We start from the raw sequence: 27,252 nt of genomic DNA on the forward strand, positions 1-27,252 counted from the left end.
TCCGAAAGCCAGTCTGGTTCAGCGGTATGATCAGGTTTGACTCAGCCCAAAGTGCAATCTCCTTTAGTATGGTGCCGGCGAAATATTTCGCCTCGTTGTCAATGAGGGCTACTAAACGATAGTTGTTTGGGTCGGTCTTGTCTCCTTTTTTGTAAATAGGAACGATCGTCGACCCCCTCCAGGATTCTGGGATTCTGTTTAGTAGCCTAATTTCCGTAAATAGAGTTTACATGATGTCCGCCCATTCTGTGTTTTTTGCTTTAAAGAGGGCAGGTGGGATACCATTTGGTCCCGGGGGCGCCTTCTTTCCTGCCTTTAGCTATCTGCTTTTTGATTAAGGCTATCTGCTGGAACCTAGAGTTATCTTGGGAGTTGGTAATTGTGCCTTGAAAGGCCTGTCCCAATGTTCTCTGCATAGATTCAGACAAGACTGACAGGTTTGTACCTGCCTCTGTCAAGACTCGCAGGTGTAGCGTGTGCCAAGCGGTTGCTTTTATGTGTCTCTGCAGTGATGCAAGGCCTGGCCGTGGAGGGACCGCTGCTGCTGTGATTATTCTGCCCTGTATGCCTCTTCATATTGAGATCGGCCATCTTTGTTCCAAATTAATGCATGGAAACTGAAGAACAATAAAAGAGGTCCGCCACCTCATGACACTCTCCTTCAGCAGTCTATTGCAAAACAATAGAAACAAAACTTACACTGCACTAGAAGAAAGATTTCAACAAGGACTTTTCACCACAGCCCTTGCCACCTTTGTTGGCATTGAAAGCCTACTCTGTTGCCCTCTGCTCCGAGCTGCCCCCTGCCACCCTTATGACCATTATACCTTCTCTATCCCTCTGCAATCCAGGTCATCAAACTAAATAATGAGTCACACTGTCCTTAGGCTCAACCAAAACTTAAGAAGGACTCACACTGCTCCATGACCTTATCACAGAATCAGAAGACAGACTGCTGCCATTCTAAGGGCCATATGTATCAAGGCAAAATGGGTTTGGAAACGCCGAAATTTGCAGAATTTCGGCGTTTGCGAACCCATTTTCGCTAAATGGTATGTATGAAACATAATTGATGCAAAATAAGGAATCGCTAAATTTGCCATTCCTTATTTTGCGATTGCATTTAAGGAATTGCAAATTTTGTGATTCCTTAAATGCAATGTATCAAGGAAAAAAACATTCCAAAATGCCATTAAGGAATCGCAAATTACCACCAACTTCTAGTTGGTGGTAAGTTGCAAATTCTTTTAAAAAAGCATTTTAAAAAAAATCAAAAGGTGCCATGTGACGCTCATACATGCCCTTAGGGCATGTATGTGCGTCATATGCGCACACATGTCATTTTCAGGGGTGCAGCAGGGTGTTCTTGAGACACCCCTGCACCCTTGAAAATATTCACAATTTGCGATTAGCAAATTGCGATTCGCGATTTCCCCTTCATTCCTATGGGCCTCCTGGCCCATAGAAATGAATGGGAAATTATTCCTTAATTGCGATTAGCAATTTGCTAATCGCAATTATGGAATTTTAAGGAATTCTAAAAAGAAGCGATTTTCTACATACATACCATTTTGCGATTTCTAAATAGCGATTCCTTAAAAATCGCTATTTAGGAATCGCAAAACGGAATGTTGATACATATGGCCCTTAGTCACAAAATACGGTCTTCTCCCTCTAAGATTTATGAATGATCTGCCTTTTTCCCTATTACCCTGTGTCCTTTCTACCTTCTCTTTCCCTCTGAGACCCAGGATAACACAACTAAAGAAGGACACACATTGCCCATGACCCTACTGCAGATACTTTGAATTGTCTGCTCTTCCCACTTGAGCTATTAATCTACGACTCCTCCCTCCTGCCTCACTTGTCTCTGAAGAAAGAAACTCCTCAGTACGTTGAAGCCCGGAAGACCCTGCACCTGTTCAAGAGGCCAGCATGGGGACTCCATGGTAGAATACAACAGTCAGATACAATACTTTATAACCCCTGTAACCTCTCTAGGAGAACCAAAAATGCAGGACTCTGAAACAAATCAGAGTGAGAAAGGAAAATAAAACCTGTAACATGCGAAACGGCTTCAAGAGGAGCGGGGTCTCTTCGATTTTCACTTGAAGGGGTTATGACAGAAGCTACTACGTTTAGTCACCTTCGCATTCCAGTAATATCCCCCTTCTCCCCTCTCTACACAAAAGTCTAGAAGCCATTTCTGTAGTGGCGTGTAACATCAGTTTACTTAAATTATATCAGTGAGGGTACATTGTCTGCCTCTCCAATGGAGGTGCTTAAGAAATAAATATCTAACACCCTCAGGATGTGAGCCACTTTTAGACTTACCTGTTGTGAACTGGAAGTGTATCCCTGGATGGTGCAAATTTGTGTTCTCTTATCTCTCTAAATTATTCTCTCCATGGATTTATTTCAATCTTTGTTTGACCATTGCTTGCCAGTACTGCCTAATGTCCTAATAAGAGTTCCCTCCACCTCCCTTCCTGACATTCCTGGGACTTCTCATAGTTAGGTACCAGCCAATCAGACCTCACTGCAAAAAATTCCATCCTGATGGCACTCAGATGAATCCAGCTTATAATATAAGAGCTTCCCACACAATCCCACACCCCTGTCTCAACCAAAGAAACACGTAGCATTTTTCAAATATACTGAGAGCACATATAGACAAGTCCACACTCTTTTTGCTTTATCAATACCAACACAGAGGATTGACCAATCTCACCTATTGCTGGTTAGTTCCCACAATATCCACATCCCTCACAATCACTTCCACAGTATTCATCCTGATGTCTCACAGTACCCATCAGCATACGATACGATACCCACTCACAGCAACTTGCACACTTCCCCTCTTCGTTCTACTACACAAGGAGAATTATCCACTCATACCAAATTCCCAACTGGACAGTCCTACTCCCCCAGTACCTACACACTTGAATCACCTGTCTCACCTTGTGCCGCTTAGCCCCTACAATTCACACATCACCAACAAGTACACCTACTACAATTCCTCTGTTTTCACGCAATACACACTATGTCCCCATACAATACATACTGATACCAATTGGCACCCCTCCCTACCTCAATCAAGCATCCCAGTGAAGGCTATGGACTTCAATCCCACTTAGGTCAATCAAAACACACCTTCATACTACATGACACATTTCCACGCTCATCCATTCCACCTACACCTTATCAGTATCAAACCGTCTACCTTGCCCTAAAAGAATCCTACCCAATGCCTCACAGACTGATATTGTCAACCTACTTGAATGTTACAACACCCCAATATCCTAGGCCTCCTCTGCTCCCTCTCAGTCCCACTCTAAGCAGGCATTGACCAACAGGAACGTTATCCCTGTTGCGAATAAACCTTGCTCATTAAATCAGTCACCTCGGGTTTATGATGCATGCTCCTTAACTGTAGACCAGCAATGAACTACCAACTTGAACTTGCGGACGCTATCTCACACTACAACCATGACAGATTCATTTTTCAGAGCCCTGATTTAAAGACACATCTGAAAATATACTGGACCTTCTACACCCTCCAAACTATATTATCATACAAAACAACTGTGCATAGAGGGTTGGGGAAGGCATTACTGCTTTCTTCAAAGACGTTTTGCAATGCATGGAAATACCCAATCTTTCACATTTCATTGTCTAATTATGAATCTATATGTACAACACAGTCCCCCTTTCAGATTGAATGCAATTTGTCACCCACCATGTGATAATTCTGCTTTTATTGAGTACAATGATCTTGCAAATAATCAATCAATGCAAAGTGCTTAAGGGATAGTTCTGTGAGACCTTAGTCTTCCTAAGGGCAACACAGCCTCATTTATTTCTGGAAATGATTTGATGTTATGTAAATTAAGGCCAACACACACAAACGGAAACATACTGGCTTAAACATTTCCAAAGAAGATTTGTTCTCAGTGGGTGAACCCTTACCAGTAGACTCGCCCAATTATTTTCTTCTTCCCTTTTCTCTGTGACTTTCATGCTCTTTGACTACAGGCCAAACGAAAAGAGCAATAACCTGGTTTTGTGACAAAAAGAACATTGACGTCAGGACATTTAGCAACATGGCACAGAATGCACTACCACCCATCCATCTCAGCAGTCATAGAAATGCCTTGACTGCAAACTGATTTGACTATCTTTAACATGTTGATGAGGTAGCTCCACTCCAGAGCAAAAAGGAAAGGCAAATATATTCAACTCCCTGGTTCAACAAGGCATTATATGAGGAAAGTAGAGCCGTGAGAATTCTGTAGAAATAATTGAGACAACCAACCGCCATCACTAGTCTCACAAGTCTCCGAAAGGCAAGATCACGATACAAATACATTTTCTGTGAGACATCTAATCACTTTAGATCTCTCCTTGACCAGTCAAGAACCAACCTCAAAAAATCTTTGATCTGCTCAAAGCCTCCATGCCTACGTCCATCAAATTTGTTGACCCATCCATGAAAGCAGAAGAGTGCGCACAGTTCTTCGGCTCGAAAGTAAAACCACTTTTTTGTCAAGATAACTATCCTAACTCTACTACTAGGTGCATATCCAATGATACTTGGCAGTCAATTGACACAATTAGAGAGGAAGACCTAATTAAAAACAAAACAACGACAAAACCTTCAAACCACCTGGTAGATCCATCTTCTGTAATATTGCCAAAGACCTTTACAAACACATGCTCCTCTACTGGACTAAAGTGGTGAATCTCTCACCCTGCCAGGGAAAAATTCCTGACTGTATCAAGTATAGACAAATGCCCCCTCTTCTCAAACAACCCTCTGAAGATGTGAATGACCTCAACATTTTTTACCCTGTCACCAATCTCCCATCCCTTGCAAATTTCATCGAAAGATGCGTAGCGGATCAACTCACCTAGCACATCAAGGACAAGAATCGCCTAGCTTTAATCAGGGATGCAGTACTCAAACAGCACTGGTACAGATGGTCGATGATGCACTTCGAGTCCTAGATTAAGGCAACTCCTGCCTCCTAATTCTTCTTGACCTATCTGCAGCCTTTGATACAGTAAACCACTTTATACTTCTTGACACACTCAAAAATTGAATGTGTATTGATGGTGTGTTCCTTAAATGGTTTGAATCATTCCTCATGGGCAGGGCACAGAGGATAAAAACTGATACCTGTTTCTCAACATCGGTGGCTGTAGATCAAGGGGTCCCTCAGGCATCTATCCTTGCTATAAACTTACTCAACTTTTATATAACCTTTATATCTAGCCCTTTAGAATCTTTCTAAGAAAATCAGGAATATTCTATTATCAAAATACAGATGACAATCAACTCTACTTGAAGCTCTCCTATCAAAATGACAGTTGCCAACACTCTAAAAGCTGTATAAGACTGGATGGGGTCACATCAATTAAAACTAAACCCTTCCAAAACTAAGTTCCTCCTAATTTCTTCATTGAAATCATCACTTCAAGTGTAATGCTGGATGGACACAATCAACATTCTTAACAGCAAACCCATCATATTGACAGCACCAAATCCCAAGGAGTCATCCTAAATATAAGGCCCAACTTACAGTCGAAAATGAGCACCATGGTCAGAAATGTGCGATTCCAATCATGTCTTCTCTGGGGAATTTACTGCTACATTCCAATGCAAGATTTGAAAACTCTTGTTCAATCTTTAGTGCCCTCAATAATCGACTTTCTTGACTGGTCGAACCAAGACCCTTCATCAATCAACTCTACATTCAGCAGCATGCTTTGCCTACAGTGCCAAAGGAATGACCATATCTCATGGATGCTGCTTACTCTCTGCTGACTTCCATTGAAGCCAGAGCCATACAAGATGGCTTGTATCATTCTTAAGGCTCGACATACATTCACTCAATGATACATGGCAGACAATCCATAGCTGTGTGGGGTATTAGACCACTGTGAAATGCTGAAGCACTTCTGCTTGAACCCGCAAAAGTTTAGAAAGGAAAGACTCATGGCACAATGCTTCATAGCGAGCACAACCAAAATGGGGAAGTCCCTACCTCGGAAACTGCAAACCACTATTTCGAAAGATATCTTCAAATTGGTGCTGAAATCTTTCAAAGACATTTTAGCTAACCTTTCTTCTCCTAACCTTTGACCTCTATGGTGCAATCTCAGCAATAACCTTTTACCTGAGATTTACTGTACTACTCCTGTTTCATTTGACTCTATCCTGTACATTACTCCCGTTGACAACCAGTTGCACAAATCTTAACACTGTTGCAGCTTATACTATACTCCAATGTTCATGGCTTTTTCAATGTACACATGTCTTCGGATAATATAATACTATGCCCTGTGTAAAGATTGGCTCTGATGCTCAAATGTACTTTTGTGCCAAATAAAATAAGTATAAGACTGCACACCAAAAGGCCATCATTGGTGGTCCGACCACCAATAGCCCTTCGGTCTGCCCACCGAATTACAGTCCCTGTGGTAGGGACCCACAATGGGTGGGGCAAGACCACAACCTTCACCAGGATCCGTGATCCTGACAGGGCGGTGGTCAGAATCGTATTCCCAAATGGCTGTGGTGCCAAGGCAGTCACTGCCATCGGGATTACGAGATCCCTTTCTGACAGCCTTTTCATGTTGGGAAGACTGCCATTAAAAGGCTGTCAGAAATGGAATTTGGGAGCCAGCCACAAATAGTGCCACAGCCTATCATGGGCCACTGTAAATTGGCCCTGGGGTCACCTGGAGTGCTCCGACTCACCTCCATGCACCGTGTGCCATACAATGTTTGAAAATGCAGGCTGTGCTCCATAACACAGTGGCTTGCACTGCAGCTTTTTTCCTTGGAGCAGCACAAGCCGCCATGGTATGGAGCACTTTCCAAATGCTAGTAGGGCGGCCATATCATAACGCTGAGGTCAGACCACTGCATGCTTGTCGATTGGTCTCCTGACTGTGGCAACAGCAGACGGCGGTCCCACCATCTACTATCAAAATGAGACTACATTACTACAACAGGTCAAATGCATAATATTTCGTTATGGTTTAAAGATGTGGCCATCAGACTTCGTCAACATATTGTCAGAAATACTTCATAATTTTTGTATAGTATATGTACCTTCATTCCTCTCTTGGTTAATCCTTTAGCTCTGCATAACAATATTCCCTTGTGTGTGGCTTGCGTAACTCCAAGACCTCTCTAAAATGCATGACTAAAAGATTGGGTGCTACTCAAGCAACCTTCACCAGAGATGTGAAGATGAGAAATAGAAGCAAACTCACAAAGAGAGTTATATTTGTGCAGGTTCTCTTCAGTATTTCACCACAATGTACGCTATATGTACACTATATGAAATGCTTTGTTGCATTCACCAGATCCTCAATTAAGTTACAGTAATGAGCAGACATTGAATAATATCTTCATGAACCTTGCCCAGGCTATAAGTCTTTTTCAATATTTTCTTAATGTAGATAAGCAATTGTTTTCTATGTGAAATTATGACAACGTGTTTTCTTGAAAATGACAGACGTAGTGTTTTTGATTCCAAGACTTTTTTATTGAGATATTTTATATAAACAAAATGAGATCAAACAGAGGCAACATCAAGATGTTGGAGTAGGCAGTTACATGGGAAATAAGTAAGTAAGCAACATACATTGTTAATGGTATGAGGGTTCTATATGAGCATAAGATAAGTACAAGCCCTAACTCAGCCTCATAACACAATAGAGATGAAAAGAAATTAAAGAACTTAAAGACAGCAAAAGAGGTGAAAGAAGATAGAGGGACCCTTTTGTTGATCTCTAACAGGGTGCTATTATATCAGCCAACTTGCAGAGAGTTTGCATCGAAAAGTATAACACAGTGCATTGTAGTATCACCTATGGAGAACCTAAATTATAGCATAATTAATACATATTAATGCACATGTAAAAACTGGGATGCCTACTTGGTAAATGTAGTGGGGAACCTTCTGTATAATGGGGGTTTTGTCATGGCGAAGTAGCTGTCCAGGGATTTCCAGATGTTGTTAATCTGTGGTTTCCAAGGAGAATCCTGGAGAGAGATATTGTCTGCCCCTCTTAAAAAAAGTAATCCAGTTCAGCCTAGCATATAAGGAGGTAGCAGCCGTGTTCTTCCAGTTAGACAAAATCAATTTGCAAGCCAAGGTCAGAAAATGTCTACCAGAAGTCTATCGTTCAGTGAGAGTATCTGGTGGTCGAGGAAACGTTGAATTAGGGAGAGAAATTCTTTTTTAAGACGTATCCAGCAAAGAGGGTGAATAAAGTCAAAAACACTATCCCAGAAAGGGGAGACCGCCCTTCAGCTGTAAAGTAAACGCCAAAGGTCAACAGTGGCAGTGTGACAATTCCAACAGGTTGGGTCATCTCTAATAGCCATTTTATGAAGCCACGCTGGAGTCCAAAAATTCCTATGGAGCAGCCAGTACTTTGTTTGGGTGAAGGAAGGAGAGACCTTGTGGGATACAACAGACTTCCAGATTAGCTGTCATTTGTCTGGAGGAATGGACCCATGGCTATCCCAGTTTTTTAAAAGTGCTCCCGTGGTAGATGTGTTTTCTGGTTTTAAGATGTGATAAGTTTTGGAGGACTGGTGACCTCTATTCATTAAATACCTGGGCTTAGAATTCAACGCAGATTCATTAAAATCGGTCCGACATAATGTAAAAGTAACTCTGAAGAGGGAGGATATGGTGCTTGTGGGCTAGAACCCTAAATTTCTCACATGATGGGGATGCATTGAGACCATAAAAATGATGGTCACTCCAATAGCAAAATATCTTATCAGTATGCCACACCTCATACTATCTGAGGATTTTCACCAAAATTTGGATAAACGTGCTAGGATCACTCTGAAAAACCTACGCCTACCCGTTCACCTTGTTGGAGTGAACCTGGCTGACTTTAAAAAATATCAACCCGCCTTCCTGGCTAGACAAGGCTCCTTGTGGTTTTTCTATCTACCCGACTACACTCCTTCCTTTTTTTTTTGTCCTCATTTGCCTTATTTCCACCCTTCTTCCTTCTAACAGTGCCAACCTTGGATTATCACTCCCTCCTGGCTAATAATTTAAAATGAAATGTTAGGTGTACACTCTATCGCATTTTTAACGGGTAAGAGAATACCCATTTCCTCTGGTAAAACCATTTTTAACAATAATAAAAGAGCGCTGCAAAGAATCGATAAAATCTTAGATACTTCTCCTAATCACTCGAACATGATATCGATCTGGCACAATTCAAAGATCGAAAGCGAGGGGAAAACTAACTTCGGGGAATCATGAGCGTCAAAAGGCATCCACTTTGTAAAGCAGCTGGGCACCCCAGATTCTCCAGTTTCCTTCAGAGTACTCTAACAACAATTATAATAGAAAACAAAACATCATGCTACATGCCTAAGGTGAGTTATGCTTAGGAGTTTAGGGTCTAATGTGTTAGACTTATGAGAGGATTGCATAATGTTTTTATGCTGGTGAGGTTGGCGCAGAATGTAATTCGTGCCTGATGTGATACTGAGCATAATGTAATTTTTGTTACAGGCTGATGCTAAGTACAGTGATTACCAGTGGCTACTGGTTGTAAGTTTAAGATCGGTTTTACTTTTACTAAGTTTGCTTTGTGATGGTTCTGACAGTGGTCCAGTGGGCCCTGTCAGGTGTATATAATCCTTGGTAGATAAGACCTAGTGCCAGGTGGCACCATGTATAATGTGGTTTTACTATTCTAATGTGTTATGAGAATACAAAGGCTATTTTTGATATAACCTTGTGTGGAATCCCTTTTGTAGTGTGCCTGGGATGTTGTTGCGGTGGTCATGCGCAAATGGTTTACACATGGCCACCGGGATAAGCTTGACTGCTCGTGCCAAGTTACCAAGGGGGTGAGCAGGGGTTATCTTTGGTGTGTAACTCCCTTGCCCTGACTAGAGTGGTGGTTTCTGCCGGGCTTTGGCGCAAGCCTAAGCCAACCAGAAATCCCATTTCCAACATTGGTGGGATAGGACTTGCGTTTGCACAGTACCACAGTGACAACTAGCTGCACTACAAAACTCTGCATTTTAGATGGTTACATGTTGGGGATTATTGTTTCTGATTTTATTTTCTCCTCAAGAGTGTCATTTTTAAATGGTGTTTTCTGCGCTTTTATGTTTAGTGGCAAAAGAGAAAAAATGACAGGGCGGAGACGGCAGTAGGTGGGAGGGTTCCCATAGATAGGGAGTCCCTCACTGGGTTCAGTGCCCCATCCAGTTCCAGTCCCCAGAGGTGTGGGTAGATAGGAGGGAAGAGAGGGAGAGTGGAGGAGAAAGAGCTAGCTCTGGAGGATGGTTATCCCCTGAGGGTAGTGTGAGTGTCTGGATTCACCAGTAGCGTGCGATCCAGTGGTGGCAGCAGATGTGTGTCCAGTGCAGGAAGTCCCGTTCCCAGAGTATAGTACCTGGTGCTCAGTAAGGGGGGTACAGGTTGCGATGCAGGGGCAGTGAGGAACTGTCTCACTAGTCTGGGGGGAATGTGTGGATGAGTGGTGTGTTGCACTGGATGAGTGGCTGTAGGTTCTTTTGGTGATAAGGAGCATGCACAGGAGGTGGACCTCTGGCTGTGTGTGAAAGGTCCTGCAGAGGCATTGGGGAGTGATTCTAAAAGTAGTGGCTTGGGTATATTCCAGTCCTGTGTGATGGAAGAGGTTCAGTGTAGCCCAGCTAGGTCCCAGTGGAATGGGAGGGGTGTAGGGGCTCAAGTCCTGTCTCAATAGAGACGGAGTGGGACAGTGTGTCCCACAGTGCCCCGAAACCCCATCTCAGGGCATGGAGGTTCCCTAAGGGGGCGCAAGGTCAGGTGGCCTAGGCTGTACTTGTAGGTCATTTGAGGAGGATCTTCCCGTGTCTAGAGGACGTGGAGTGTCTGTAACCAAAGCTCCAGCGGTCCTGGTGTTGGGCAGTATCGCTCCTAAGTGGAGGGTGCAGAAGTCCTGGTTGAGGGGTGAGAGAGGGAAAGGTTCCCCAATGGAAGAACCATTGGGTCAGGGGCCAGCCAGAAGGGCTGAGCCACCAACGGGTGACCATGGTGACGCCACTTCTGTCCTGGGGGATCCCTGCGCCCTGTCAGGTGGACAGAAGGTCGCGAGATTAGAGCCAGGCAGACTGTCACACGACCCATTAGTTATGTGTCACCATCGGGGGGCATGCGTGCTCCCCGTGAAGTCCTGGTTCGCCGGGCATCGGACCTGCCTAGAGTGCTTCATCCATTTGTGGGGTCTCTGGAGGTTGTTCCCCGAGGTTGGGGAGGCCAGGTTCAGGTTCAGCCTGACCTGAAGGGAAGAGCATCTGTGATCAGGGTCCCGACCAGTTGGGAGGAAAGTGTGTCGCTGATACGCTGCTGGTGTGTGCTCTGTCTAGCCTGGGATATACTGAGGATCACTTATAAGGAGTACTGCAGAAGAGTGTGTCCCTGATACACCACTAGCGTGTGCTCTGTCTAGCCTAGGACATACTGAGACTCACACTGTGATCATGGAACTGGAAGGAGGTGCAGAGGGAGGGAGTCCTCACCTCTGACCCCGGTGTAGCTGAAGATAGATCCCAGGTAGTAGACCAGTTGATGGAGAGCGGTCTTGAACTGGTGTGAGAGTTGTGTTCTGGAGGGTGCGGAACCCCATAATTAGAGGTAGAGTGAGGCAACTCTTGTCCGTGACCTCTAGTTAGCCTGAGGGTGCGGACCCTAGGTTGGAGGATCAGTGGTAGTTTGGAACTACACTGAGAGGGACTGTGGAGAATGGCTATTGTGTGCCAGGGTTACTGCCCCCACTCTGTGGATTGCAAGGACCTGTGACATCTGGATGGCCTAGGGCCTGAGCCTGGCCGTGGACAACTAGGGAGTACCAGTCGGGTAGCCTAGTTGGTCCAAAGAGTTCGTTTCTAGAGGGAACCACGTGGGTTCAGAGTTGTGTAGAACCGGAGGGTGTCTCTGCCGTTTGGGGTCCGCGTCCACGTTCTATCGACCAAAGCAGGGAAGCCTATCAAGGGAGTGATTGGTCTGCCCTGCGTTTTGGCCTGAAGGAGGTTGTGTTGGACTTGGCCCTTTTGGCAGGTTCATCCTGAAACTTTTTGCGTTCACCTAGCCTTTTTCTGTAACCTGGCATTTGTGATTTTAGGGCTCTGAGCACTTTAGCACTGTGGCCCAGTGTAAAGTGGGTGCGCTCTCTGTGTATGTGTGATGAGACTGGCCTGCCCTCCCATAGGAATGCATGGGGGATATGTGTGTCCATGGTAATTCATGGTATGAGAGGAGTACAGGGGTGAGTTTAGTATGTATGAACTTGTGAGGATAAATGCTGCGCAATTGTGTGTGCAGATTTATGGTGATTGGTGGAGAAATGCCACTTTTAGAAGTTGGCTTCTCTGTGTACTGTGTGTCTGCCTGCCTGATGTGAATTGCATGTCTGGCTTGTGATTGACAGGAGCTGAGAGGTGTGGGTGGCTCCAGGAGACAGGGGGAACCTGCCCAGTGGTGAATAGAGAGATCTGCATGCTGATGGGAGAGAGGAGTGCACCTGGCACCTGAATAGGACTGTGCCTTCCCTCCACAATGCTGGAGTCACCCCCTGTGGTGCGTCTGAGCACTGAGCCCCCACCTGACAAAGAAGAGACGAGCTGAGCAACACTAAGTGCTCCAAAGCTCCCCTGAACCAGTTGCATCTGGTTCTCCCATGCCCTGCACTTTGACACAAAGGATAATGTGGCATAAATATAGGGGCTGTGACCCCATGTTGATGTTCAGTTCTTGGTTGCTGTTCCTGCTGGGGCGTGCTGCTGCTGGGGCCCAGGGGGGGCTGCTGTGAGGCTTGCCTCCCTGGGCCCTGCATTGCTCCTTGATGCCTCTTAGAACCTTCTGCTTTATTCTCTTTATCCCTAAGGACAGTGGGCTTTATTTCTAGCACCTGGTGAGTGCTTTATTGCTTCTTCGTGCTTCTAGAGCCCTGGGAGCGCTATATTGCTTTATTTTGACTCAGAGGAGCGCTAGAGCTCTGCAGCGCCGAGCTGCATAGGATCCCAGAGGGAATCCCCAGCATAGGGATTCCCCCACCATGCAAGTCTAACTGCGCGTGCCCACCCCGCTTATGTGCTCGCTAGCGGGTGCCGACCCTGCTTATTTCTTTTGTTTGACTGGTGTGAGCCCACCCCGCCTATTGATCTTTAATTAGGCGGGCGCCCACCCTGCATTGCCACCAAAAGAGATAATCACTGCAGCGGCCCGGGCCACTGCTGCCCCGGAAGTCAGGCATGCCTGCCTGGGACGTGGGCAGGGCTTGCCACCGAGCCAGAAGAGGCCGGCGCGATGTGATGACACGGGGCTCCCAGGCTTGAAAGAGAGCCCCGCGGTGGTGGCTAGAGTACCGAGCAGTCCCAGGAGGGGGCCAGGGTGAAGAGGAGGCCTGACTGGAGTCTCGAGGGCTCAAAGTGTAAAGTCTCCACAGTGGGAAGTAGAGACCGGAGCTGACAGAAGCGACGTCCCCCTGAGCAGGTTTATTAATATAATCTATATAGTCTATTTTAACCTTATGAAAAGAGACTCTTGAAAGGGTTTGTCTGACTACCTTTGACACGTATGCGTATAACTCAACAGGGAGAAAGTGGAGACACTTGCCAGTTTTCCTTTTCAACAAAACATAATCATTTCCCTTTGGGCCTTGGAAGTCTACCCAATGAGACCCCAATAATTGCAGGGTAACATGAAAATGCCTCCACGTATATGTTAGCAATCAATGAGAACTAGCTCTGGTTTAAATTGCTTGTATGTCTGCGGGTGGAGGAAAACCATTAGGTTTTATGAAGGCCCTCACCCACCAACCTAGTTGGTGGCATGCTTCATCATCGGACCCCACCCGAGGTACCGAGTGTACCTCAGGTGCGCTTCGACGCCAGATTACTGCGGAGCGGGTTTTTTGGTTTGTGAGGGTGCTGTGAGTGTGCTCTGAGTGAGGTTTAAAATACTGTCCTGGGTGTCCCAAAGACCGTTTTAATGGTGGGCCCCAGGCAGTCAATAAAAAAAAGGCTATCGGACATGCACTGTAGGCTTATGGCCTCCGACGTCCAGTGCGGTCAACTGGTTTCAGTCAGGCCTTCGGAGCCTCTGCCCGGACAACAGGTTTATTGCGGGCCCAGCAACATTGCGCAAGTGCACATAGTCCTGGCCCCCGGCTGAACTCCATGCTGAGTTGGTCGCTAAAATCAGGTGTACAACTCGAGAGGAAACACCTCTTGCACATATAAGCACAGTAGCGTGTGCTTTACACACAGGGCACTGACAAACTCATACTAACCCCTGTAACACCCTACACATGTAAGGTCCTGACAAAAGCCAATAGAAGAAAAGGCCTGGCTGAAACTAGTTGACCGCACAGGACCTCGGGGGGGCGGGGGGGGGGGGGGGGGGCGGATGATGAAGCATGCCACCAACTAGGTTGGTGGGTGAGGGCCTTCATAAAACCTAATGGCTTTCCTCCACCCGCAGACATACAAACTATTTAAACCAGAGTTAGTTCTCATTGATTGCTAACATATAAACTGGGGAAATGGACAGGCCTCTCTAGTTCTCCTCTCTCTTTTTGATTACAACAATGCCTCCACTTAAACACAATTTCAGAAGGGGCTACTCTTCCTGTTTTATTGTTGTTTTATTTTCCTTGTGCCAAATCTTGAGGCGGGGCAACAGTGGCAAAAGGCACTGAGAGGAGTAATATGTGCTCTCCCTTCACTGCACATGACAATTTGGCCGGCCATCTCAGGCCGGCCAAACCGTCATCCACAGTGAAAGTTCTCTATTACCTTTCATCCGCAGTGAAAGTTCTCTCTTACCCAGCAATGCAGCAGGGTTGGAGAAAGCAGGCATAGACTCCTAGTCTGTCCTGGAGAGCAAATCAAGGGTGCTCAGCCCAATCCTGACGCTGCTCTCACACATGGGTTGGCCGCAGGGCAGGCTGCGGGCCTGTGCCTTCGGAAGAGGAGAGGGGCAGAGGAATGCAACGCAATTGTGGAGGGCAGCTGGTAAGTTATTTTTTATATTTTACATTTGTCTTCCGTATCCCCCTTTCCAGCACCCCTTTACCCCTCCTGTCCCGCCTCTGTTCTCTGGCACGAGCCATGCCTGATTTCAGAGATATATTTGTCTTTAGTATTTACCACTTCTCTATAAAAGGCACTGTATCTTCAAACTATATATGTAATCTCTTATCTTTTGTATTTTGTAGCCGTTGCTTTGGATTTTATTTCTCTAAACTTTGTACATTGCTTTGTTTTATCCTGTGGGTAAAAATCCTAGTCAGTTCCAGCGAGCCTGTCATCATTCTAAGGTTAATAAAATAGGTACCATTGAGTTGGTTAACAATAATAACCTATATCTGTCAACAGCACCAAGATATCTCTTTGGGTGAATACTTTCTAGTCAATAGATCTGATAAATTGTGGTGGAAAATACTTAGCTTCATCCTATCTTTCTGAGCCTTTCTTCCAAAACTTTTCTTGAGAAATACTGCCCCCTCTTCATGAGAGGGCCGGGCTCACTCACTCTTATTCATTGCTCAGTGCAATTTAGGGCTGGTATTATAAGCATTATGAAGGCTCTTTTGCAATCATAGTTCACTCCTGGTTATTCTGGTTCACTTTAGTATTACCTCAGGGTCTAAATGGGTACATCTTGACTAGGACAACTGGGAGGTGGAGAGGTGCTAGAGAGAAGAGACCATACAACAAATAAGGTGGAGGAACCACCCAAGCAAAGAAAGTGCTTCATTTAGCTATTCTGATGGGCTCCCCTAATGTTACAGAAAATCTGAAGATGAGAAAGCTATCGGGAAAGGATGACTAAGGATTGCTTTTCACCCCTAACTGCATAGCATTTTTCATTCATGTCATTGTTTAAACTGCATATTCCCTAATTGCTAACTACCTGATCCTCTTCCTGACTGAATCTATGCAATAGCATCTTGCTTTTTGGTCACTTAGCCCACCATTTGACCACGTGTGGGCTTTACCCCCAATCACTGCCTACACAGAATTCCTCCATAACTCATTTCACCTGCTGTGTATAAAGTGCTCCTCTGATCCTAATTACACTTAATAACTTTTTTGTGCTTTTCTGTAATGTTTAGTTTTCAAGAGTACTGCTGCCTCACTCATTTCACTCTAGGTCTGCATAGAGTTTTGTGTTAACAATCTCTATTTACTGCCAACACCATTCTTTTTGCAAAACAAAGGAGTATGCTGTGAGAGAAGAGAAAGAAGAGAGATGGGAAAAGGGAAGAGCGTGTCTTCCAGGCATAGGAGAGAGAGTACGTGCTAGCACTGGGATAGCTCACACACCAAGTGGGGTGTCATGATTCATCGTACGGCAGCTCCTCATTGGGCCAGTACTTCATTGCCCAACAGGCCCTATGAGAGGGCTCTTTGCAGGAGTTCTTTTGTGGTTGCCGTTGTAAAGCTGTGGGTGTTATGAGAGGGCTTGTGTGTCGTAAGTAGAAGTGTGGTGAAGTGAATGTGATCTAGAAATAGCTACAAGAGACTCCAAAGGTAATTTTATGTACTGGGTTCTTGTGCTATGCGTTGAGATATCGACTAGAGAGTCCTGGACTGAAGCGGGAGAATTATACCCACTTCGGTCTAAAGAAATGTGTAAGGTGTGTGGATGGTTGACATGTTTCATGCCCAGTACTGTCCAATAGTATCTCGGCATTTCATTAGGACCTAATTGGAATCTACTACTCATAGGGGATGGCTATCACTAGGTACTGCTCAAGAAATTCAAGACCCTGTAGTCTGGGCTCAAAGAGTAATCCAATTGTGTGGTAAGTGAAAGTGAAAGATATGTCTTCCTTTTGGAAGAAAGGCTCCTCATTTGGAGAATTGAACTGCCTTAACCGTGAATGGACAGGATGATCGCTGATTTAGCAATTGAAGGAACTTCACTGAAGTCTTCGGTTAACGCTGGACCTACCCACAACTGGCTGTCACTGGTTGGGGCAGATTAATTCCCCAATTTAGGTGCCTTTCTTCCAGAAGGTAGACCATCCCCTGTAAGTAGTAGATGCAATTTAGGTCCTGATGAAATGCTGAGATCCTTTTCAGTGCCCCACACACTGGATGGGACCATGGGGGCATTCTTGTGGTACCTGTAGACAAGTGCCCTGTTTTGGGGCTCAGTGCACTTATTCCTTGATGATGACATTATTGGGTTAGTCCTTGCTGGAAACCCCCACGTGGAAACCTGCAGCCTACTTGGGATTACTTGCCTAAATTATCAGAAAGCCCCAATTTAGTGCATCTTTTTATTACCTACAATTCACCAGATGTAGGCTGATCACATTCAGAAGTACCATAACCAACCTTGTTGGTGCACAGGTGTCCCTGTGTTCGGTAGTTATACATCGTAGTGCAGGTGTTGTGCTTACACTGATGTGGGGATTCATGTGATTTATTACCATCACCTGCATTTTTATGCCGGGATGTTTTTTTTTGATCTTGTATTGTCAGGATTTACATATCATGCACAGTATTGGTGGCTCACGTGTACTTCTTTTATAACCTGTTGCCTTTCATGCGCTGAGGGTATAATGTAGGTCATGTTGGTTCTCACCATGTTAAGACAATGAGTACTGACTCAGGATTTGCAGTATATGCAGAGTTGTTATGATTTAAGTTGTTTGATCTATGTGTTATGTACAATATTGTTCCTATAATTTTCTGGTGTATTTATTGTGTCACTGGAAAGAGTGTGTTGCGCAAACACGTTACACATTGCCTCTGGGATAAGCTTGACTGCTCCTGCCAAGCTTCTAAGGTGGTGAGCAGAGGTTATCTTGGGTGTGTAGCTCCATTACCCTGACTAGAGTGGGGGGCTCTGCCTGGTTTAGGTGCATAACCAAGCCAACCAGAAACCCCTTTTGTAAAACAAGCCCGACGGAATTATAAATTATGTGTATTTTTAATAGAGATTTCAGTTGCTGAAAGCAGTTGAAAGCTATATGGGAAACTCAAGACAAAAAATGCAGAAAACAGTGCAGAATCCACTGTTGCTGATTCCTTTATAACCCTACCTTCTCACTTTGTCACTTTTTCCTTTGTTTTCCTATAAGCCTCTTCTTCTTTCTTTCTCCCATTTCTATCTTTATCTCTTTTTAACTTAAAGTTTATAGATGAAAAATATGCCACAGTCCCCGAAAAATAGTTTATATATTTGTTACATTATTTGTTGCGTCAAGTGAGATCCTTCAAAGGTAGCAATTTCTGTTGAGCTTATTGTAGATGTGAACTCTTCTAAAGCTATTATGTGGCAAACTGTGACCTATAGTGGTTGTTGATTGATCATCAGTCCATCGTGATTAAGCTAAATCCTTCTCTTTGTCTCTAGGATTTGGGATGAGCACTCCTGCAACTGTTGCTGGAAAGGTTTTCCTCATCTTCTATGGACTACTTGGGTGTGCTGGAACTATTTTGTTCTTCAATCTCTTCTTGGAGCGGATCATCTCTCTTCTGGCCTTTGTCATGAAGGCTTGCTACGAGAGACGGCTAAGAAACAGTGGCCTCATACCCCCTACAATTCGGAGGGGCTCTGCCATATCTGAGGCAGACAGCCTTGCTGGATGGAAGCCATCAGTATATCATGTAATGCTAATTCTGGGGATTTTTGCTATTATCTTGTCTTGCTGTGCTTCAGCTATGTACACACCAGTCGAAGGATGGAATTACATTGATTCCTTATATTACTGCTTTGTTACCTTCAGCACCATAGGATTTGGAGATCTGGTAAGCAGTCAAAATGCAGCATACCAGTATCAGGGTTTGTACAGGTTTGGAAACTTCATGTTCATCTTATTGGGAGTATGCTGCATTTACTCTCTTTTTAATGTCATATCAATTGTTATTAAGCAAGTTTTAAACTGGATGCTGAAAAAACTTCGGTGTAGGTGCTGCACAAGGTGGCATAGGAAAAACCCACGACTTGGACGTCGCAATGCCATCACACCAGGAGCACGCTTCCGCAGGAATCAATTCTCTGTGGAGACAGATGGACATTATGACAGCGACACAGAGGGGCGGAGATTATCTGGGGAAATGATCTCCATGAGGGACCTCACCGCCTCAAACAAAGTGTCCCTCGCCATTTTACAGAAGCAGCTGTCTGAGACTGCCAATGGCTACCCTAGGACTGTTTGTATCAATACCAGACAAAATGGCTTCTCAGGAGGCGTGGGAGCACTAGCCATCATGAACAATAGATTGGCAGAAACAAGCGATTCTAGGTAGAGGTTTATTTTTACTTTCTCTGTGATACAATACTTTCACATTGCTGCTTTAAAACAAGAACTTTCAATTATGATGTTTTAGGAAATGGGGAGTTTAGGTAGGATGCCCTTGCACATTCTTTTTTAAAAGACTTCTACATAGCATAACATTTCATTAGCCATAAGGGTTTATACTTCATATTGCTAAATAACGATAAAACAAGCTTTGGGCAAGTCAAATAGCAAAAGACCGATGTCTTTGTATGCCTTGTGCAACGATTGCTGAGAGGTGCTGAACCAAAGGTGAGAAAAATTGCATATGTTTATGCCATGGTCTTTATGTAATGCTATGTAAGCACTTCTAGCCTTTACCTTTTTACTATGTTGGGTGTGAAATGCTTAATTACAATGATGGTATAGGGCCACGTGAAGAACAGAGTGCCAATCCACAAACAATTTTGCACAGAAATGATTAACTGCTTAATTGCAGGTGCAGTTTTGCCAATGCTGATTCGCAGAACTAAGCTCTATGGAGATTTATGCTTGTAGAAGGACTCCCGGTTAGAGAAAATCTGCTAACATTGAGTTTCTTTCTGGTAGCATAGGAAGAGGAAAGGGAATGTTTCATAATGTTGATAAAGCAGAGTGCATGGAACACTAATAATGGGATCTTTGTGGGTTATTCCCATTTTGCCTGGCCATTCTCCCCGTGGAAACACATATAAATCTACCTCAAAAACAGGTTGGACTTAGTGTGCTTCTAGGATGGGAATTGCAAGGGAGCACATGCAAAATATATGGGGGTTTATTATATATTACACCAATTTGATTAAAAAGCACCAGGAGGCACCACTCTGAGATGTGTCTACTGACTCTATGCATATGATATTTATGATAACCAGTTTGTATTCATTTTAACAATATGCAGGTGTTTTAATATAGAAGCAAAGATCTCTTTTAACAGGAACCAGAGAGTATATGACCAATAATCATTGTCACTTCTCAAAGATAATTAACCCCTTGGTATATTATTCCAAATTCTTTACACACCATGGTCCTTATTACAAATAGGGTACACTTTCCCTGTTTGCACTATAGTAGACAGGGCTGGACTGGGAATGCACACCAGCCCAGGCAGTTAAGTCAGACTGGGTGCGGAGGAGCGGGTGGGCTGGTGGGAAAAACTGCTGCTGCTTTTGGTACTGGGCTGATATATACCGAAAATGCCCCCCACCGGTCCAAAACCGGCCCCCACCCTTCTGGCCCACTGGAGAAAAGCCTGGTGCCCACTACGACCAGTCCAGCTCTGATGGTGGATCTTTAAACAGTGGCACTGGGCACAAACGGAGAAAGTGACCCCAATCACAATGAATGTGCTATCTTTAGGGAGGCCACAAACTCACAATGCCATGAGGGCAGCCCATTCAGTGAAACATGGAGTGGTTACTTCAAAGCTGCTCTGTGTTTCTCTCTGCAGACGGCAACCCTCTGAACTTTGAAGAGGAGAGAGAGATCCCTTTAAAGGCGGGTGCAGTGAGTGCTGCAACCACCTGCAGGGGGATGTCTGGAAATCTATGGGATCCTCTTTCACCATTCAAGATAGCTACCCTCGGGGATGCGCTGACAGTGCACCACCTTATTGTGACACTCTGTGAATGTGTCTCCTGGTGGCTTGTCTTTGCCCTTGTCAGTATCTATATTAGTGTGTGGGTGCAGAGACAAAGAAATTCCCTCATTTGCATGGGCTCATGTCTCCATGCAAATAAGGAGCACCCTCTCATGATAGCACTGGTGCTACATGTGCACCAGCACTATCAGTATCACAGAAGGGCAAACAAGCATCTGCAGTCAGCTCTGTAATACCATTGTTCCCGGTGGCACATAAAGCAGGCGCACACAACATTGCGCCCCCAGAGTACAATGTATAAATCAGCCTTGTATGTTCTCTTTCAGCTACTTACACTTGTCTTCTTATAGAAGTATAACCTTCAATGCACTAATGGAGTCTGGACTCTAATGTCCAAAAGTTTTCATTTTCTTTATTTCACTAGCATTTAACAATAATTTTTCATCGAAGTCCAAGTTCAGCATATAGAAAACTGTATTGCCATCAAGAGCCTTGATGTCACAGCAGTTCAATTAAAGGTCAAGGAATGCTAATAACTATGATATGGTGAAATATTTTAAAACAAAAAGATAATTAGTAACAGGGTGCTCCTGGTCTACAACTATTAGAAAATAACTGAGCATATGAATAAACAAACATACGAGGCACATTTAAATATTATGTTGGCATTTGTTGGTAGAAAGAAGAGAAATCCACATCTTCTGAGCAAAAACTGTAAAACAAGCTTTCTTCCATTTACATTCTCTTTTGACCAGGTCACAAACATTTTTTTGCAACAAAATGAAGTAAAACCACAGAATTTCGCAACATTTCATTACATTTCTTGGCTAAAGTTTCCAGTCAGTTTTGCCTGCGGAAGACTTGTTCGAGTGAAAAATGCTGTGTAGGACCAATAAAACTGTGGCGAAGAGGTATTTTCTCCTGAATCTGGTCCCTTACCAATATCAAGCATGACTTCTGATAGCAAGGTAGGACCTCATGTTCAATTTTTCAGAAAGTATATTTCACAAATTTATAGTAATTTCACAGACTTATGTTATTTAGTACACCACACGTCTTCTTCAGGCGGTAATAAATCAGCTAGTGTTCAGAGGAGGACAACAGCATTCTTGCAGAGACATCGAGCATAAGACACCTTTTCAAGGAAAAGCCTTAAAGCTTGTTTTCTTCCGGACACAGCGCTTTAGAGAATACTCTTGTCTGAATGGATAACAAATGAAAGGCATTACGTCGCTTTTTCGTGGCCAACCTAGCTGTGCTACTTTAAACTATCTGTACCTTACAATGGACAAAAACTGGCAACCCCAAATACAGGGCACAACAGTTGTCAATCTAAGCTCCTGCCAAGGACAAACTGGCACATTTTCTGCCTTCCGAGTCAGATGAAGAATGCTCCTAAAACATTTTAACCTGGAAGATGCATGCAGCCACCACCATGTTCACTTGAACTTTAACCAGCTTCCACACTGGTAGTCCCTGACCTCCTGTAGAGATAGTCTCCGGTAGACACTTCTGAAAGTCAGGCAAAAGTCCATTATCTTGAAGCCTTTGAAGAATATCGGTGTTATTTGAACATGAGTAGTGGTGGAGGCCATACAAGTGAATACATGTAGAAAGAAAAGGCTTGAGGTTTTATAAGTATATCCAACTAGGAAAGAGTGTCATCAAGGTCTCTTAAACCAAATTTGGACATTTCACTCACAAGTAGTGCACATCAAAGCCATTGACTAACCTAATAATATCAGGATGCTGACACTGTGGCATCTACTTCTAGATAAAGGTCTTGCATAGTGACACTGTACTCCTGCCTGAACATAATCTAAGACATTCAGACATCTCAATGCATGTTCAGCAATAGGTTGCTCAAATCACTTGTATGTATAGCTGCTTTAAAGTCTCCCTCTGCCAGGGAAAGAAAGTAGCAAAGACTGGACAGTAGAGGGTCAAAGGCCACTGATGGAGTTGAAACCTACACCCTAACCCGAAAACTGAAGAAAGGAAGCTTCTAGATCTTTGCACAGTTAGTGCGATGGCAGTGTAGCCAATTTATCTGAAATAGGTTCTGCAAGATGATGAGTAAATTTAAAGACCTCTTTTGAAATATTTTTGCCTGTAGAATATTAGCTGTAGAAATTATTTGTCTTCTCCCTTCAATAACTTTGGCAAGTCTGTACATATACTAGTTCGTCTTCATCCTTTTAACGGTATCTCTATCTGCAGTCGTCATTCCTGCAGTCATCTTAAGCTGGTGTTCAGAGAACCATGGAGCCACTGCGACATGTGCCTTCACATAACAATGGGGCTTACAAAGATTATCAAGGACACAACTAAAGTGGCTGGGTCTAGGAATAGGTGTAATCAAGAGGCAGGAGCTTGCCATTGCATAGCAGGAGCCACCGCCCCTTTTGTTGGTGTGTATGTGCTTCCAAATGTTGGTGAGTCTAAGCTATCACAGATGAGGGAGGCGACACATTCTCTCTATGCACCAACCCTGCACTGAAACATGGGAAGAGAGTGGAATAAGAAATGGTGAAGAAAGAAAGGTAACTTGCAACGCAAAGTAAAATGTAAGTAAATTTAAAACATAACTAGAATAATGCCCAAAGCAAGACAAAATGGTTAAGAACAAATGAAAAAAAGCAACTTACCCAAAAATGTCAGACCCCCTTCTGTGGTGACAAAAGCTCTAAAACGTATGAAAACAAACTAAGAATATACTGCAGCAGTGGAGTCAGTTGGTGTGACAGAAGGGAGGCGGTGATGCCCTCTTGCCACACACCACTAAAGCACTAAGAGCCTCATTTGCAATGATTTGGCATAGGGCAGCACCGCAAGTCTTTTTGCTGTGCTGCCCTACGCCAAATGCACCAGAAACGGTCCTTTCAGTGAGAGCCAGCAGACAATTTGGTGCCCAGCATTGGCACAGGCACCCTTGCACCATGGTGCAAGGATGTCTGCATTGTTGGAAGGGTTGTTTTTGTGCACAAATGGGAACCTTCCTGCAGAAAAGCAATCCATGGAGGTGCATTCCTCTTTTGCAGCACACATAGAAAGATGAAGAAACAAGGAGAAATAAAGATAGTTTTCCTCGTTATGCCTGCCCTGGGGAGTCATACAGTTTTGATGCATTTCCAGGTTTACAGATCCTTGTAAATCAGGGAATGCATTGGAATACCCATCTCAAGGCCCATAAAATGCCTCCCTGCAAAACATCGACTTGCACTGTGTTGCCTTACACCATATCTACAAGGCCATGAAAAGCCACGCAAAGTGGCTCTTAGTGGCCTCGCAGATATTGATCTGCACACTGTGCAGCCAGAGTGTCATAAAAAGTGACTCACTGGTGGTGAAGGGGACTTGTATATAAGCTCTTAAGGGCCTCATTTCTGAGTTTTTGCCTTAGGACAGCACCACAGGCTCTCCTGCAGTGCTGCCCAATGGCAAATGAAAAGGGCTGGAATGTGCCTCATCTATCAGATACAGCACATTCATGTCATTTTTCCTTGTGCTGGCACACAATGGGCTGCTGTGAGTCAACGCAGGCACCTTTGCACCATGGTGGAAGGGTGCCTGCATTGTGGGGATGATTGTTTTCATGGAGGAAGGGAAACCTTCCAGCACAAAAACAATCCCAAGAGGCTTTTGCTCTTTCTATGTGTCCTGCAGAAGGCAGCAAACATAGAAAAAGGAAAAACAAAGATAAATAAAGATAATTATCCTCGTTATGCCTCCCTTACATCTACCCGGGGAGGCCTACGTTTTTGGTGCTGCGTCAGAGTTATGGTTTCTCTTATATGTGAGGCACTGTCAAAAGTCATGGATGTGGCTTTGAATGCTTCCAGCAACACCAATTACATGCCCCTTTAATGTGGAAAACTGTATTAAAGGGAACAATATTTGCAAGGCAGCATTCAGCCAAAAAAAGTGGCTTAGTGCTGCCTGGTAAATATGGAGCAGGCTTCTGCTCCACTGGAGTGTCACAAAAAAAGACACACCGGTGGCTCAAGGGGCTTCTAAATAAGCCCATAAGATTTTTGTAGAGCAAGACAGGTAAAAGTGGAGCAAGAAAGAGGACTTGAAGCACAAATAGGTTCATAACAAATCATGTAAATCAAAACTATCTTGAATAGTATCCAGATTTAAATAAAATGTTTATGAAAAAACAAATAAAGTTAGCTTGTCCAATAGGGGAAAAAGTCTGCAACTTTTAATGGTATATACAAACAATTTCTGTTGTGACAAATGAAAGAAACAACTAAACCTCTGAATCAGGCAAATACGTTTATAGTGCAGGATTATACTAAAATGTAACAGTAGACAACATTACCTTTCACACAGAGACAGCCTCTTGCACTCAGAATATGCCACCTTTGGGTACACCTGCTCTCTAGCCCATTATTCCTATTGCTTTGTTAACCCTTTCTCTAGTCAGGATGTAGATTTATGGTGTTTTATTTCACAGGTTATTGCACTTTAAACATCTTGTTGTTAACTGTTTATTGTGTTCTGTGCTGTTTTTCCTCTTTGTTCTGCAACTTCAAGCCCTAATTTGTAATTGTCAAAGCGACTCCACCTGTACCACAAGGTAAATGTTCATTCCATGCTCTCCGGATACAGCCTTTATGTAGTAATAATCCTCACAGTAGGGTTGTCTGTAGCCTACAGCAAAAACAAAGAGGTGAGAGGCTTTTGCGTTGGTCTTTGATCAACAAAGGCAAAAGGTTGGGCCTCTCCTCAATGGTCCCCATTACCAGGCACAAACAGACTCTGCAGGTCCACTAGTCCCTCTACTATCTACCAACTGGTAGTGCTTCAGGAAGTTTATTCAGAAGCCCCTTGCTAATAAAGTCTTTGTTTATTTTCTAAAGTGAGTCCAGTCACCATCCTCCTCAATTCAGTGTCTGTATTTCCACCCCTGCCCCCTCTGAAATGCAGGCAATACACTTCTGCAGTCAAGGGAAGCTGCCCTCGTTCGTCCTTCATCCTGTGCCATGACATACAAGGGCATCCAAAATGGACCCCCCTTTGCTCACATAATTAATAATGTCAGCCAGACTTGAGGATGAATTTGAAAGACATCCATCCAGCATTTGTAGAATCTCCTTCTCATTGTTTCCAATATTTACCTACATATTTATTTCACGTTGCTATGATATTAATGTACTGGTTTCCTTTGAGTATAGCATAAAGCTATTGCTATTTCCCAGGATATGTGTCCACCCGTTACTTTATGCTTCATATCCTGAGCTGATCATCTGACCTTGCTGGAGCGACGGTATAGGGTTAGTCTGATTCTAGTGCCTGTCAAAGGTACTTAATATATCACATGCTCCTTCTTTGCACAGTCTTGCATCCTCAAATTGCAACCTATCTTAAAAAGTATCTCCATATTCACCAAACCTGCATGAAAAACTGACCTTTATAACAACCTAAAATGCTTCTTCTTTACCTATCAATGGCCCTGTCCATCCCTCCCATCCTCTGTATCTCTGTCCCTCTAAGCCCACCTGTCTAAAAGTCTCATGTTTGTTTGCCTTAATGTCTGTACTTCTGGAAATTGTCCACAGCTCATTTCAAAGAACACAACCGCTCCTTCTTTGAAAGTCTTTCCCTTTAAGATAACAGTACCAAATCTGCTCCAGCTCATCTACTAGTCTCATCAACCATCTGCATGAACTGACATACACCTCCATACAGCTGATCACATCTAACCCTAGTATAATTCAAAACATATCTGAAGATATATTGGAGATTCAAAATACAGGTTTTGTTAAGTTTTCCTACAGACCAATAAAGGTCTTCACATGAACTTTATTTTCTCATATATTGGAGTGAATGTATTACATGATTCATATTTCAGTTGATGAACTTTCTAATGGCACATATAGGTATTCCAGCTAGAGAAACTACTGTTTTGGTCCTACTCAAACCACCATAAGTGCATACATTTCAGTATTCCTATATGTAATGAAATAAAGACTGCAAAAGTGGTATATACTTGATGTATTTCAACAAACTTGATGCCACTGCATTCCTGCTTTCTTTTATAATTCCTAAATTTAGATTTGGGCAAAATGGCAAACACTCTGATTTCCCATGCTTTCCACATATGTGAGAATATTCCACTACTATCCACCATTAAATGAAGCCATTAATGTTTGTTTTCCAGGGAGGATATAAGAATGACTTATCAAGAGCACTAAAAGCATTTGGCATCCTACAACTATAAAACCACACCAAGCAAGTTAATCCTGTTATTTGCCAATGTCCTCAGCTTTTTTTTCATAGTCCTTTTAAGTATATCTGTACATCATTTACTTGCATACGTA

General features: G+C 43.7%; 1 protein-coding gene across 1 annotated transcript in view; it reads left to right on the top strand.

The window, feature by feature from the left end:
- The window catches only part of KCNK12 (potassium two pore domain channel subfamily K member 12), a 598,786-nt gene extending 579,468 nt beyond the window's left edge, over positions 1-19,318 (top strand). The window contains exon 5 of the mRNA XM_086925895.1: positions 18,423-19,318. Coding sequence (XP_086782021.1) covers positions 18,423-19,318 — 896 coding nt within the window. The remainder of the gene's footprint in view (positions 1-18,422) is intronic.
- The last annotated feature ends 7,934 nt before the right edge of the window (positions 19,319-27,252 follow it).

This window comes from Lissotriton vulgaris, chromosome 6 (genome assembly GCF_964263255.1).
Source record: "Lissotriton vulgaris chromosome 6, aLisVul1.2, whole genome shotgun sequence".
NCBI lineage: Eukaryota > Metazoa > Chordata > Amphibia > Caudata > Salamandridae > Lissotriton > Lissotriton vulgaris.